This window comes from Zalophus californianus, chromosome 12 (assembly GCF_009762305.2).
Source record: "Zalophus californianus isolate mZalCal1 chromosome 12, mZalCal1.pri.v2, whole genome shotgun sequence".
Taxonomy (NCBI): domain Eukaryota; kingdom Metazoa; phylum Chordata; class Mammalia; order Carnivora; family Otariidae; genus Zalophus; species Zalophus californianus.
The window spans coordinates 106,568,035-106,583,371 of NC_045606.1; the positions used below are offsets into that span (position 1 = coordinate 106,568,035).

At 42.0% G+C, this 15,337-nt stretch overlaps 1 protein-coding gene across 8 annotated transcripts in view; it reads right to left on the reverse strand.

Moving 5' to 3' along the window:
* Positions 1 to 15,337, reverse strand: part of NCAPG2 (non-SMC condensin II complex subunit G2) — a 69,551-nt gene that overhangs the window by 36,474 nt on the left and 17,740 nt on the right. For all 8 annotated transcript variants that reach the window (XM_027574443.2, XM_027574441.2, XM_027574439.2 and 5 more), the window contains 3 exons: positions 13,971 to 14,057; positions 10,580 to 10,675; positions 9,448 to 9,573 (listed from right to left, as the gene is read on the reverse strand). In XM_027574443.2, coding sequence (XP_027430244.2) covers positions 9,448 to 9,573; positions 10,580 to 10,675; positions 13,971 to 14,057 — 309 coding nt within the window. The remainder of the gene's footprint in view (positions 1 to 9,447; positions 9,574 to 10,579; positions 10,676 to 13,970; positions 14,058 to 15,337) is intronic.

Consider the following 15,337-nt stretch of genomic DNA (forward strand, 5'->3'; position numbering starts at 1 on the left):
CTAAGGAGGTTCCCTGCAGGACATCCACAGAGGACTGCTCATGTGTCCCACTCAGGAGCAGGAGGGCCGCCATGCACACCCTGTGAGTCTGTGAAACAGCAGGTACAATCTAAGACACATGTGCTGGCTGGACTGGTGGCACACACTCCATCACCATATCCAAGGCAGACGCTTACACATTTAAAAACAACAGTTTCATAGATTTGGACACCTGGGTTAAAAAGAGCAAATGTTGGGGCGCCTGGGTGGCTCAGTCGGTTAAGTGTCTGACTTTGGCTTGGGTCATGATCTCAGGGTCCTGGGATCAAACCCCGAGTCAGGCTCCCTGCTCAGCGGGGAGTCTGCTTCTCCTTCTCCCTCTGCCCCTCCCCCGGATCATGCTCTGTCTAAGTAAATAAAATCTTTATTAAAAAAAAGAGCAAGGAAGGCGCCTGGGTGGCTCAGTCGTTAAGCGTCTGCCTTCAGCTCAGGTCATGATCCCAGGGTCCCGGGATCAAGCCCATCGGGCTCCCTGCTCAGCGGGAAGCCTGCTTCTCCCTCTCCCACTCCCCCTGCTTGTGTTCCCTCTCTCGCTGTGTCTCTCTCTGTCAAATAAATAAATAAAATCTTAAAAAAATAAAATAAAATAAATAAAAATAAAAAAAGAGCAAGGGCGCCTGAGTGGCTGTCATTAAGCATCTGCCTTCAGATCAGGTCATGATCCCAGGGTCCTGGGATTCGGCCCCACATCAGGCTCCCTGCTCCGCGGGAAGCCTGCTTCTCCCTCTCCCACTCCCCCTGCTTGTGTTCCCTCTCTCGCTGTCTCTCTCTCTAATAAATAAAATCTTAAAAAAAAAAAAAAAAGAGCAAAAGTTTTTCATAGTTTTTTGGCTAAAAACTACCAAAATCTAGTTTTGATTTGCCCACCAACATTAGCCCCACAAAATTAATGATTCTCAAGGGGTATTTCAGGTAAATATACATGCAGATAAGGCATTTACACCAAAATACTAACGACTGCTCATTTTAGGTGCATGTGTGTCTCTACGTAGGTGTGTATGTATGTGCATATGTATGTATGTGTGCACATGTGTATATGTATGTATGTAGAAAGAGCTAAGTCTACACATATTCATTATACGATTATCTCAACTTGCTGCATGTCTGAGATTTTTCATTAAATCAAAAAACAAACAGGGGCATCTGGGTGGCTCAGTTAAGTCTCTGACTTTGGCTTGGGTCATGATCTCAGGGTCCTGGGACCCAGCCCTGCACTGGGCTCCACACTCAGCAGGGAGTCTGCTTTTAAAAAACAAACAAACAAAAGGAAGTATTTTAGGAATGTCATGGGTAACCATCTTTATCATGGCATTTTTGCTATCACTTCTTAAAATTTTATTCTACTAAGACAATAAATAATATTTTTTTAGCTTGTGTTAGGAAGCCCTGAAAATGTTAGGGAATATAGAGAAATAAGCAGAGGCTAGCACTTTCCAGCCAGATGAAAAAAATCCCTGCAGTACCCTTGGAAATAAATGTGGCATCCTAATGCTCTCATGTCTCATTTGAAAAATCAGTCATTTGAAAAATCTATTGCAACAGGCATTATTTACAGGCTTGCCTTAAGACATCACCAGTGTTTGTTCATCCACATTACGCCACTTTAGTGCAGGCAATACCAACATCACGAAACCACACATAAAGACACAGAGAAGTTAGTGACTTGCCCAAAGTTACACAACTATAGAGAAGTGGCATCAAATCTGGGGACCTACTATAACCACATGTCATACAGCCTCTATGCTAGGGAGACAAGAATACATGTAAAACACTTAAAACTATAGGGTCACCTGCGTGGCTCAGTCGGTTAAGCGTCTGCTTCAGCTCAGGTCACTGATCTCAGGGTCCTGGGATCGAGCCCCACACTGGGCTCCCCGCTCCGCGGGGAGCCTGCTTCTCCCTCTCCCACTGCCTGCCGCTCTACTTGTGCTCTCTATCTCTCTGTCAAATAAATAAAATCTTAAAAAAAAAAAAACATTTAAAACTATATAGAGTAATAACCCCTGAAACAAATAATGTTAATAAAAATTAAAAAAAAACCTAAAAAAAAGAAATAATACATAACCCACTAAAAGAAAAAAAAACTAGGGGGGCGGTGCAAGATGGCGGAGGAGTAGGAGACCTGGATTTCGTCTGGCATCAGGAATTCAGCTGAATAGGGATCAAACCATTCTGAACACCTACGAACTCAACAGGAGATTAAAGAGAAGAAGAGTAACAACTCTCTGAACAGAAAAGTGACCACTTTCTGGAAGGTAAGACGTGCGGAGAAGTGAATCCGAGGCGATATTCGGGAGGAGAGACGGCGGGGGAGGGGGCCTCCGTCGGCCGCTTCTGGCAAGTGCTAGAGCCGCGGAGCACAAAATCGGACCTTTTAGAAGTTGGCTCGGCTGAGGGACATCGCTCCAGTAGCTAAGCAGGGGGTGGAACCCTCGCGGGACAGTGTGGTCTCAGGACCCTTGGGGTCACAGAAAGACCGGGGGTGCCTGAGTGCGGCAGAGCTCCCAGGTACCGGAGCGGGGAAGCCGGCTGCAGAGACGGAGCCGAGGTGCGGGCTCTCACCTCGGGGTGGCCATAAACTGTGATCCGCGGTCCAGTCGGGCCACTGCTTCAGCAGCAGGGACCCAACAAGCGGCAGAGCCGGGGAGACTCCCCTTTCTCCCCGGGGCAGGAGCGGCGCGGGAGCGCACCGCGGGGATCTGCTGGGTTTGGAGACTCCGCACGGGGTCGGGTGCCAGAGATAGAAACGCTCGGTCACAGGCCGGGTGAGCACGGAGTGCGGCCGGAGACCGGGGACACGGGAGTGACTGACTGCTTTTCTCTGGGGGCGCACTGAGGAGCGGGGCCCCGAGTTTTCAGCTCCTCCGGGTGGAGATGGGGAGGCCACCATTTTCACCCTGGTCCTCCAAAGCTGTGCCGAGAGCTTGCAGAGAACAAAAGCTCCTGAGAGCAAACCCGAGCAGCTTGCTTAGGCCGGACTCACAAGGGCGGGGCAATTCCGCCTCCGGCAGAGACATCTGGGAACCACGGCAACAGGCCCCTCCCCCAGAAGATCAGCACGAACAGCCAACAAGCCAAGACCTAGTTTACCGATCAAGGAGAACGGGAGAACTCCAGCACTAGGGGAATACTGCACATAGAATTCATGGCTTTTTTTACCATACTTCATTAGTTTTTCAAAGTTAATTTTTTTAACTGTTTTTTTTTTGAATTTTTCTTTTTCCCTTTTTCAAAAAACATCTTATCCCTTTTTTAAAAAAAACATTTTTTATTTTTCATTTTTAGAGTCATATTTTTATCCCTTCATAGTAGTTACCTTTATTTTTGGCATATAAGTTGTTCTCTCTTTAAAATTTTGAGATACAATTTCTTCTAACAGATCAAAACATACCCTAAATCACTACTGTATTCCTTTGTTCTAGTCTCCTGCCTGATCACAGTGTCTCCCTTTTTTTTTCCCTTTTTTTTTTTCTTTTTAAATCTTCCTCTTTCTTTTTAAAAACAACTTATCAATTCTTTTTATAAAATCTTTTATAATTTTCATCTTTACGGTCATCTGCCATCCCTTCATTGTATCAACCCTTATTTTGTACATATATGTCTTTCTTCCTTTACAATTTTAGCAGGCACTTTCTTCTAACAGACCAAAATATACCCAAAAGCTAGTGTGTGGCACTGATCTATGCACCAGCCTGATCATATTTCATCATATTCTGCTTTTTTGTTTTGTTCTGCTTTTGTTTGTTTTTATCTTTTTCTTTTTCCTTTTTTTTTTTTTCTCTTCTTTCTTTCCCTTTCTCGTCCCCTGGTTTCAGGTCTTTTCTGATCTGTATACACTATATTTGCTGGGGACGTTGTTAACCGGTTAGCATTCTGTTCTCTCATTCATCTGTTCTCCTCTGGACAAAATGACAAGAAGAAAAAAATCACCTCAGCAAAAAGCACAAGAGGTAGTACCATCTGCCAGGGACCTACTCAATACACACATTAGTACGATGTCGGACCTAGAGTTCAGAATCATGACTTTAAAGATACTACCTGGGCTTGAAAAAGTGTGGAAGTTATTAGAGAAACCCTTTCTGGAGAAATAAAAGAACTAAAATCTAACCAAGTCGAAATCAAAAAGGCTATTAATAAGGTGCAATCAAAAATGGGGGCACTAACTGCTAGGATAAATGAGGCAGAAGAGAGAATCAGCGATATAGAAGACCAAATGATGGAAAATAAAGAGGCTGAGAAAAAGAGAGATAAACAACTACAGGATCACGAGGGCAGAATTCGAGAGATAAGTGATACGATAAGACGAAACAACATTAGAATAATTGGGATCCCAGAAGAAGAAGAAAGAGAGAGGGGGGCAGAAGGTATATTGGAGCAAATAATAGCAGAGAACGTCCCTAATGTGGGGAAGGAAACAGGCATCAAAATCCAGGAGGCACAGACAACCCCTCTCAAAATCAATAAAAATAGGTCAACACCCCGACATCTAATAGTAAAACTTACGAGTCTCAGACACAAAGAGAAAATCCTGAAAGCAGCTCGGGAGAAGAGATATGTAACCTACAATGGTAGAAACATTAGATTGGCAAAAGACCTATCCACAGAGACCTGGCAGGCCAGAAAGGACTGGCATGATATCTTCAGAGCACTAAACGAGAAAAATATGCAGCCAAGAATACTATATCCAGCTAGGCTATCATTGAAAATAGAAGGAGAGATCAAAACCTTCCAGGACAAACAAAAACTAAAGGAATTTGCAAACACGAAACCAGCCCTACAAGAAATATTGAAAGAGGTCCTCTAAGCAAAAAGAGAGCCTAAAAGCAGCATAGATCAGAAAGGAACACAGACAACATACAGTTAACAGTCACCTTACAGGCAATACAATGGCACTGAATTCATACCTTTCAATAGTTACCCTGAATGTAAATGGGCTCAATGCCCCAATCAAAAGACACAGGCTATCAGATTCGATTAAAAAACAAGACCCATTGATATGCTGTCTGCAAGAGACTCGTTTTAGACCCAAAGACACCCCCAGATTGAAAGTGAGGGGGTGGAAAACCATTTACCATGCTAATGGACACCAAAAGAAAGCTGGGCTGTCAATCCTTATATCAGACAAATTAGATTTTAAAACAAAGGCTGTAATAAGAGATGAAGAAGGACACTATATCCTACTTAAAGGGTCTATCCAACAAGAAGATCTAACAATTGTAAATATCTATGCCCCTAACGTGGAAGCAGCCAATTATATAAGGCAATTAATAACAAAAGCAAAGAAACACATTGACAACAATACAATAATAGTGGGGGACCTTAACATCCCCCTAACTGAAATGGACAGATCATCTAAGCAAAAGATCAACAAGGAAATAAAGACTTTAAATGAAACACTGGATCAAATGGACTTCACAGACATATTCAGAACATTCCATCCCAAAGCAATGGAATACACACATTCTTCTCTAGTGCCCATGGAACATTCTCCAGAATTGATCACATCCTAGGTCACAAATCGGGTCTCAACTGGTACCAGAAGATTGGGATTATTCCCTGCATATTTTCAGACCACAGTGCTTTTAAACTAGAACTCAATCACAAGAGGAAAGTCAGAAAGAACTCAAATACATGGAGGCTAAAGAGCATCCTACTAAAAAATGAATGGGTTAACCAGGAAATTAAGGAGGAATTAAAAAAATTCATGGAGACCAATGAAAATGAAAACACAACTATTCAAAATCTTTGGGATACAGCAAAGGTAGTCCTGAGAGGAAAGTATAGAGCAATACAAGCCTTTCTCAAGAAACAAGAAAGGTCTCAAATACACAACCTAACCCTACACCTAAAGGAGCTGGAGAAAGAACAGCAAATAAAGCCGAAACCCAGCAGGAGAAGAGAAATAATAAAGATCAGAGCAGAAATCAATGAAATAGAAACCAAAAGAACAGTAGAACAGATCAACAAAACTAGGAGCTGGTTCTTTGAAAGAATTAACAAGATTGATAAACCCCTGGCCAGAATGATCAAAAAGAAAAGAGAAATGACCCAAATCAACAAAATCATGAATGAAAGAGGAGAGATCACAACCAACACCAAAGAAATACAAACAATTATAAGAACATATTATGAGCAACTCTATGCCAGCAAATTAGATAACCTGGAAGAAAAGGGTGCATTTCTAGGGATGTATCAACTACCAAAATTGAACCAGGAAGAAATAGAAAACCTGAACAGACCTATAGCCACTAAGGAAATTGAAGCAGTCATCAAAAATCTCCCAACAAACAAAAGCCCAGGGCCAGATGGCTTCCCAGGGGAATTCTATCAGACATTTAAAGAAGAATTAATACCTATTCTCCTGAAACTGTTCCAAAAAATAGAAATGGAAGGAAAACTTCCAAACTCATTTTATGAGGCCACCATTACCTTGATCCCAAAACCAAAGACCCCATCAAAAAGGAGAATTACAGACCAATATCCTTGATGAACATGGATGCAAAAATTCTCACCAAAATACTAGCCAATAGGATCCAACAGTACATTAAAAGGATTATTCACCATGACCAAGTGGGATTCATCCCTGGGCTGCAAGGCTGGTTCAACATCCGCAAATCAATCAACGTGATACAATACATTAACAAAAGAAAGAACAAGAATCATATGATCCTCTCAATAGATGCAGAAAAAGCATTTGACAAAGTACAGCATCCTTTCTTGATCAAAACTCTTCAGAGTATAGGGATAGAGGGTACCTCAATATCATAAAAGCCATCTATGAAAAACCTACAGCGAATATCATTCTCAATGGGGAAAAGCTGAGAGCTTTTCCCCTAAGGTCAGGAATGCGGCAGGGATGTCCACTCTCACCACTGCTATTCAACATAGTATTAGAAGTCCTAGCCACAGCAATCAGACAACAAAAAGAAATCAAAGGCATCCAAATCGGCAAAGAGGAAGCCAAACTCTCACTCTTTGCAGATGATATGATACTGCATGTGGAAAACCCAAAAGACTCCACCCCAAAACTGCTAGAACTCATACAGGAATTCAGTAAAGTAGCAGGCTATAAAATCAATGCACAGAAATCAGTGGCATTCCTATACACCAACAACAAGACAGTAGAGAGACAAATCAAGGAGTCGATCCCATTTACAATTGCACCCAAAACCATAAGATACCTAGGAATAAATTTAACCAAAGAGGCAAAGGATCTGTACTCAGAAAACTATAAAATACTCATGAAAGAAATTGAAGAAGACACAAAGAAATGGAAAAACGTTCCACGCTCATGGACTGGAAGAACAAACATTGTGAAGATGTCAGTGCTACCTAGAGCAATCTACACATTCAATGCAATCCCCATCAAAATACCATCCACCTTGTTCAAAGAAATGGAACAAATAATCCTAAAATTTGTATGGAACCAGAAGAGACCCCGAATAGCCAGAGGAATCTTGAAAAAGAAAAGCAAAGCTGGCGGCATCACAATTCCAGACTTCAAGCTCGATTACAAAGCTGTCATCATCAAGACAGTATGGTACTGGCACAAAAACAGTCAAATAGATCAATGGAACAGAACAGAGAGCCCAGAAATGGACCCTCAACTCTATGGTCAACTCATATTGGACAAAGCAGGAAAGAATGTCCAAAGGAAAAAAGACAGTCTCTTCAACAAATGGTGTTGGGAAAATTGGACAGCCACATGCAGAAGAATGAAACTGGACCATTTCCTTACCACACACAAAAACAGACTCCAAATGGTTGAAAGACCTAAATGTGAGACAGGAGTCCATCAAAATCCTAAAGGAGAACACAGGCAGCAACCTCTTCCACCACAGCCACAGCAACTTCCTAGAAACATCGCCAAAGGTAAGGGAAGCCAGGGCAAAAATGAACTATTGGGATTTCATCAAGATAAAAAGCTTTTGCACAGCAAAAGAAACAGTCCACAAAACCAAAAGACAACCGACAGAATGGGAGAACATATTTGCAAATGACATATCAGATAAAGGGCTAGTATCCAAAATCTATAAGGAACTTATCAAACTCAACACCCAAAGAACAAATAATCCAATCAAGAAATGGGCAGAAGACATGAACAGACATTTTTCCAAAGAAGACATCCAAATGGCCAACAGACACATGAAAAAGTCCTCAACATCGCTCAGCATCAGGGAAATCCAAATCAAAACCTCCATGAGATACCACCTCACACCTGTCAGAATGGCTAAAATGAACAAGTCAGGAAACGACAGATGTTGGCGGAGATGTGGAGAAAGGGGAACCCTCCTACACTGTTGGTGGGAATGCAAGCTGGTGCAACCACTCTGGAAAACAGTATGGAGGTTCCTCAAACAGTTGAAAATAGAGCTACCATACGATCCAGCAATTGCACTACTGGGTATTTACCCCAAAGATACAAATGTAGGGATCCGAAGGGGTACGTGCACCCCAATGTTTATAGCAGCAAGGTCCACAATAGCCAAACTGTGGAAAGAGCCCAGATGTCCATCGACAGATGAATGGATAACGATGTGGTATATATACACAATGGAATATTATGCAGCCATCAAAAGGAATGAGATCTTGCCATTTGCAACGACGTGGATGGAACTGGAGGGTGTTATGCTGAGTGAAATAAGTCAATCAGAGAAAGACATGTATCCTATGACCTCACTGATATGAGGAATTCTTAATCTCAGGAAACAAACTGAGGGTTGCTGGAGTGGTGGGGAGTGGGAGGGATGGGGTGGCTGGGTGATAGACATTGGGGAGGGTACGTGCTATGGTGAGCACTGTGAATTGTACAAGACTGATGAATCACGGATCTGTACTTCTGAAACAAATAATGCAATATATGTTAAGAAAAAAAGAAGATAGCAGGAGGGGAAGAATGAAGGGGAGTAAATCGGAGGGGGAGACGAACCATGAGAGATAATGGACTCTGAAAAACAAACTGAGGGTTCTAGAGGGGAGGGGGCTGGGGGGATGGGTTAGCCCGGTGATGGGTATTAAAGAGGGCACATTCTGCGTGGAGCACTGGGTGTTATGCACAAACAATGAATCATGGAACACTACATCAAAAACTAATGATGTAATGTATGGTGATTTACAGAACAATAAAAAATTATTTAAAAAATAAATAAATAAAAGGGAAAAAACTATATAGAGTGATAAATAATTAGATGTTCCAAAGGTGACAAAGAGAAAAAGAATAAAACACAATCAGGTCCACGCTGTCACAGAAGGCACCAGGGGGGAACACAGATTTCTGTGAAGAATGTCAAGATCTGGAAAGCCTGCCATTAGAGGGCAGCACACAGGTAGTTCCGGAGGAAGCCAGGACCCACACCAGGCCCAGAGGGAGCTGACATCGTGGGGGACTCAGCCACGTGCAATACGTACGTAGAGTTCTTCAAACTGTTTCTGAATTTCACTATCCATTTCAATAGCATTAAAATTTAGATCTCTAATAGGAAATGCTTCAATGAACAACAGGGCAGCATTTGACCGGACTTCAGAGTTTCGAGCCTGGAATAACGAAAGGGTGTTTCAGAATCTAAGGAGCAAACATTCAAAGGCTTCAGTGTAGATTTCCTAAATACTGCTTCTAAGTATCTCAATACAGACTTACTTACAAATTAAAGACAATCACAATCTTTTAACTGACCAAACTTAGGAGACCTTCTGTGAGCTAAACCTAACTCGTGGCTCACTAATCACAGATATTAAAAGACCCGGGGGCACCTGAGTAGCTCAGTTGGTTAGCAAGTGACTCTTGAACTCAGCTCAGGTCTTGATCTCAGGGTCATGAGTTCAAGCCCCAAGTTGGGCTCCACGCATAGACCCTACTTAAAAAAAAAAGAGTACAAACCATTTGTTTTGGGGGCATCTGGGTGGTACAGTTGGTTAAGTCTCCCAACTCTTGCTTTCAGCTGAGGTCATGATCTCATGGGTCATGAGACTGAGCCCCAGGTCAGGTTCCCCACTCAGTGGGGAGTCTGCTTGAGATTCTCTCCCTCTGCACCTTTCCCCCCACACACACACTCTCTAAAATAAATACATAAATCTTCTTAAAAAAATAAAGACCTGATTACTTGCCTCAAAGTCCACCTTACGTCACTAAGAAACAGTGACTATCTCTCTCCCAACACAAGATTGACCATGTTGAAAGTTACTCATGTTCATTCGAGCACCCCTGGAAGGTTGTCATCCTGTGCCTCAGTCATTAGCAGAAGATCCTGAGGAGCAGGAGGCCCAGCTCAGCTATGCAGACCCCCAGTGCTTCTGCTGGTTCACAGGGCATGACAAACCCCCTTCCCACTGTGGAGTCAGCCTAAACCAATTCAGATTCCCAGTCTAATAGGCCTAAAAATGTTTTTAATAAAAGAATAAAACATTTATCCCGAAATTTCACAAAGCCCCCAGCTCCCAGTCTTATCTGTACTGCCTTATCACAATTCTGAATTAGAGCATAATAAATTCAAAAGCGTAATTAGCATGTTCTTAACATGGACGGGGTATTAAACAGCTGTACCTTTAGTCCTCTCCAAAGGATGGGTTTATATAGTCTGTAAAGCATCTCTTCCACTCCTTGACGAACTTTCTTTTGATGATGAAAATAACTCAGCACCTAAGAGCCAAGGAAAGAAGAAAAGAAAGGTAATGTTTTAAAAGAGAGCACTTAAGATCCTACTTTGAAGAGAGAGGGCAGGTTGTCCTCACCAAAGCAGACCCTCGGTGCTTCACAGTCTTGACAATTCTTTCCTAAGAGGAGACGATACAATGATAGATATACTGACAGTACTAAACATGTGAGAGACATCACATGAAAGAAGCCTATGGCAGAAATAAAGATCAATGACCTTGGGTTATAAAAGGTGTGGGTTGTAGTTTCTACTCTTCTACCAACAGTCAAATAATCTCCAAAAAGTTCACTGAGACCTCTGACCTTCAGGATGAAGTGGAAAAGGAGTGTGTGCAAAGGAGTCGGCCTGAATGGTCTCTGCAGCCCCTCCTGGTTCCAAAATGAGCTGGCTGTAAGTCTCTTTGGTTCAAAGAACCTAGGAAGAGCATCTGAAACAGGCACATGTCTCAAAGCGGGTGTCACTGCTCAGTGGCCCTTCACAGTACAGCCTAACTTAGACGCTGACCCTCCCAGCTCACGAGCTATCAGAGAAGGGCCGTGCGCTCAGCTTCCACCCCTCTGCCTCTTCCTACTCTTCACCAGCCACAATCTTCCCGCAACTCTCCAGACTCTCATCTCCAGCAATGGTCAGTTTTGCCTTACTTCCTTAAGTCACCTCTCTTGGAACTAAAATTTTATTATTGAAAAGTGGAAAATAAAAATTAAACAGCTTATCCAACAATAAATTATACTTTAAGTGAACCTGAATCAACTTTACCCTAAAAGAACTACAGTCTGGGGATTATTTCTTCTGATTGAGAATTTTTTATTTGGCAATTTTTATTGATGGTGTAATAAGTGATATTAGACTATAATTTTTTTGTGCGTGTACAATATTACCAAGTTTTGGTATCAATGGTACACTCACTTTACAGACTTTTTTTTAAAGATTTTATTTATTTTAGAGAGAGCAAGAGAGCACAAGCAGGGGGAGCAGCAGAGGGAGCAGCAGAGAGAAGGAGAAGCAGGCTCCCCGTTGAGCAAGGAGCCCAATGCAGGCTCGATCCCAGGTTCCTAGGATCATAACCTGAGCCAAAGGCAGATGCTTAACTAACTGAGCCACCCAGGCACCCAAGAAAGATTTTATTTTTATTAATTAATTATTTTATTTTAAGTAGGCTCCATGCCCAGCATGGTGCCCAACATGGGGGTTAAACCCATAACGCTGAGATCAAGAGCTGAGACCAAGAGTCAGACACTCAACTGACTGAGTCACCCAGGTGTTCCTTTACAGAAAGATTTTTTAAATATTTTTTAAAGATTTTATTTATTTATTTATTAGAGAGCAAGCAAGAGAGAAACAGCATGAGAGGGGAGAGGGTCAGAGGGAGAAGCAGGCCCCCCGCTGAGCCGGGAGCCCGATGCGGGACTCGATCCCAGGACTCCGGGACAATGACCCAAGCCGAAGGCAGTCGCTTAACCAACTGAGCCACCCAGGCACCCTACAGGAAGATTTTTAAACAGTGTTATTGAGTTATAAATCCCATACCATAAAAGTCACTCTTTTAAAGTATACAATTCAGTGGACTTTAGTATATTCACAGATTTGGGTAACCATTCCAAGTACCTAATGTTAGAAGATTTTCATCAAGGGGCGCCTGGGTGGCTCAGTCAATTAACCGTCTGCCTTCGGCTCAGGTCATGATCCCAGGGTCTTGGGATTGAGCCCCGCATCGGGTTCCCTGCTCCGCGGGAAGCCTGCTTCTCCCTCTCCCACTCCCCCTGCTTGTGTTCCTTCTCTCGCTGTGTCTCTCTGTCAAATAAATAAATAAAATCTTTAAAAAAAAAAAAAGATTTTCATTAACGGTATGGGGATTTTTACTTTCAAATAACATCTGAAGCATTTCCTAAAGCTTCTTTCAACATACTAGTAAAATAATTTATCATACAAATGTGATGTTTACCAAAAAAAGGGATTTGAGAAAGAAGCTACAATGTGTTATAAACAATGATAAGAATTAAGAGTCCAGGAATATACTGCACTCAAAAAGTGAAATTTAATATTCTTCCTTTTAATTCTTTGTATTTTCCCAAAGTTTTACCAGTGATATCTATATTTACAATAATTTAATTACTCAGACTACTAGAGCAGAAAACCAAATATGAAAAAAAGTCTTGCAGAAAAAAAGTCTTTAGTTATTTGGTACCAAGAAGGAAGCGATTATGTCACAAATTTATCCAGTTTAACACACTGCCATTCTTTATGACTAAACAGAATCTGAAACGCCAAATAAATGTCCAAGCTGACCTATAACTTAATGAAGCCACACTAAGATTGTGTATCATTGGGGGTGGGGGGCAGGAGACAATTGGATATATTTATCTCCAGGTTTTTTATCTTTGGATAACTCAAAACTAAAGTACCAATAATGTAAAGAAATGTCTTCTTTTCCTTTCAAGCTTTTATAATTAGTATATTTACATTCTATAAATAATAATTTCACTATATAAGAAAATAAAGAGAGAGTCTTTGTTCATTTAGCTTCTTAGTATACAGTTGCCAAAATTAACAGCAAACACACAAGGCATCACTCCTGGGTTAGGACCCTGATCTTATGTCCTAAACCGACCACATTTTCCAATTCCTCCTTCCAAGGTCATTATGATTATCAAACACCTAACAGTGTCATTATGACACTGATAATAAAGCCTTATTTAGTCAGATCATTTACAATGGAAGTATAAAATTCGTATCTAAATTCTGAGACTACCTTTTAAAAAATTTTTATTGCAGGTAAATTCTACACCACATGTGGGGCTCAAACTCACGACCCTGCAATCAAGAGTCGCATGCTCTACTAACTGAGCCACCCAGGCGCCCTGAGATTAGCTTTTAAAAACAAAATCCTTAATATTAAAAAAAACTACGCATTTATTCCATTTGGTTTACAGAACATCAAAATGAAAATTTAATGTATGAAAGCAAATAATAAAAATAATCTCGAATATTCTTTTTTGAAAAAGTGGTAGTGGCAGTTAGTAACGATTCTGGACATTTTTATGTCAGAGAATTTAAAGATTATTTGAAAGAAGTTCTGACTTTCTTAACAACATACTTTTCTTCTCCTAGTTAAAACTGCCAGATACCAAATATCAAGATTTTGAGCAAGCCCTTTAAGCTGATGTTTGTGAGGGGTTAACTTAATTTTTAAATTTAACAAAACAATAATCTGAAAACAAAGAAGCTGAGACATTATCTAAAAAAACCCGCGACTGGTGTGGTGGCAAGTGCTTTGCTCACCTCGCGCACTCTGGGGTGCACTGGAGACCTGCGTGGAAGGTGGATCCCGTGGTGCATGAAGTCCTGGATGCACCCGTTTTCGATTGTCTGGAATGGCAAGCACAGTGTTAGTACTCAGTGTGCATGTGCGCTCCAACAGATGACAGGACGGTCAGTGAGGCTGCTGGAGTCGGCTCTGTTCATCTACTTCATGAAGGAAAGCACCAGGATCCCCTGATCAGAGCTTTACTATTTTTTTTTTTTAAGATTTTATTTGCGAGAGAGAGAATGAGAGACAGAGAGCATGAGAGGGAGGAGGGTCAGAGGGAGAAGGAGACTCCCCGCTGAGCAGGGAGCCCGATGTGGGACTTGATCCCGGGACTCCAGGATCATGACCTGAGCCCAAGGCAGTGGCTTAACCAACTGAGCCACCCAGGCGCCCAGAGCTTTCCTATTTTAAATCTGTACCTCTTAGAATCCCTTTAGTTTTGATATTCCTTTAGCTTCTTCTATCTTATTTGATGAAATATCAAATGTGTGCTAGATGGCACAGCAAGCTTCTCCCTACCACTTGAGGCTAGTTCAAGCCAGATGGCTCAGGGACTGAGCATGGCCTGAGGGCCTCTCTTCTAAGTCATCCTGACCCAGAGGACCTCAGAGACTGGATCTGTTCCAACAGGCTCCCCAGAGCTGATGCTGAACTACCTTGAAGGTGGGGGCCAGGACTCCAAAGTGACTAAAACAAGCTCTTTCAGGGCTCCCATGGAGAAGGACAAGGTTAGGGTGTGGGTGTGGGTAGCTCTTCGGTTAGCCCCCAATACCTACAGACCTCCAGAGCCGGGCAAAGGACGCAGAGCCAACCACTGGGAGCAGCCCAAATCACCAGTGGACGCTCTGGTCTATTACCCTATATCCCCACACCTGGGGTCCCACGGCTTTAGGGAAGGACACAAGGAAAGCCTGCTACTACTATTAGCCTCGTTACCTCTGAAAATACTTCCTTCACACGAAGCCACTAATAAATCTTAGCATCACTCCATGTGCGGAACCACACACTGAAGTGTGATGAAATGGGGTACGTGGCACTACCTATTGAGTATTTGTGCCACAAAAGTTGAACCTTTAGAGTTAACTACCAGAATATAGACATTCTATAGGACAACTGACCCAGTTTCTTCAACATTTCCATGAATGGCCCAAGTTTTAAAAACAGAAAGGGGGGGCGGGGAGGAATGCTCTGAGAGAGTTAAATGACATAACAAGCAAATGCCATAGGAGACATATTGAATCCTGAATCAAAAAAAAAAAAAACCTATAAAAAGACATCTTTGAAACAAAGCAGAGAAATTTAAGTATTTTCAAAAATACCCAGAAATTGTTAATTTTGT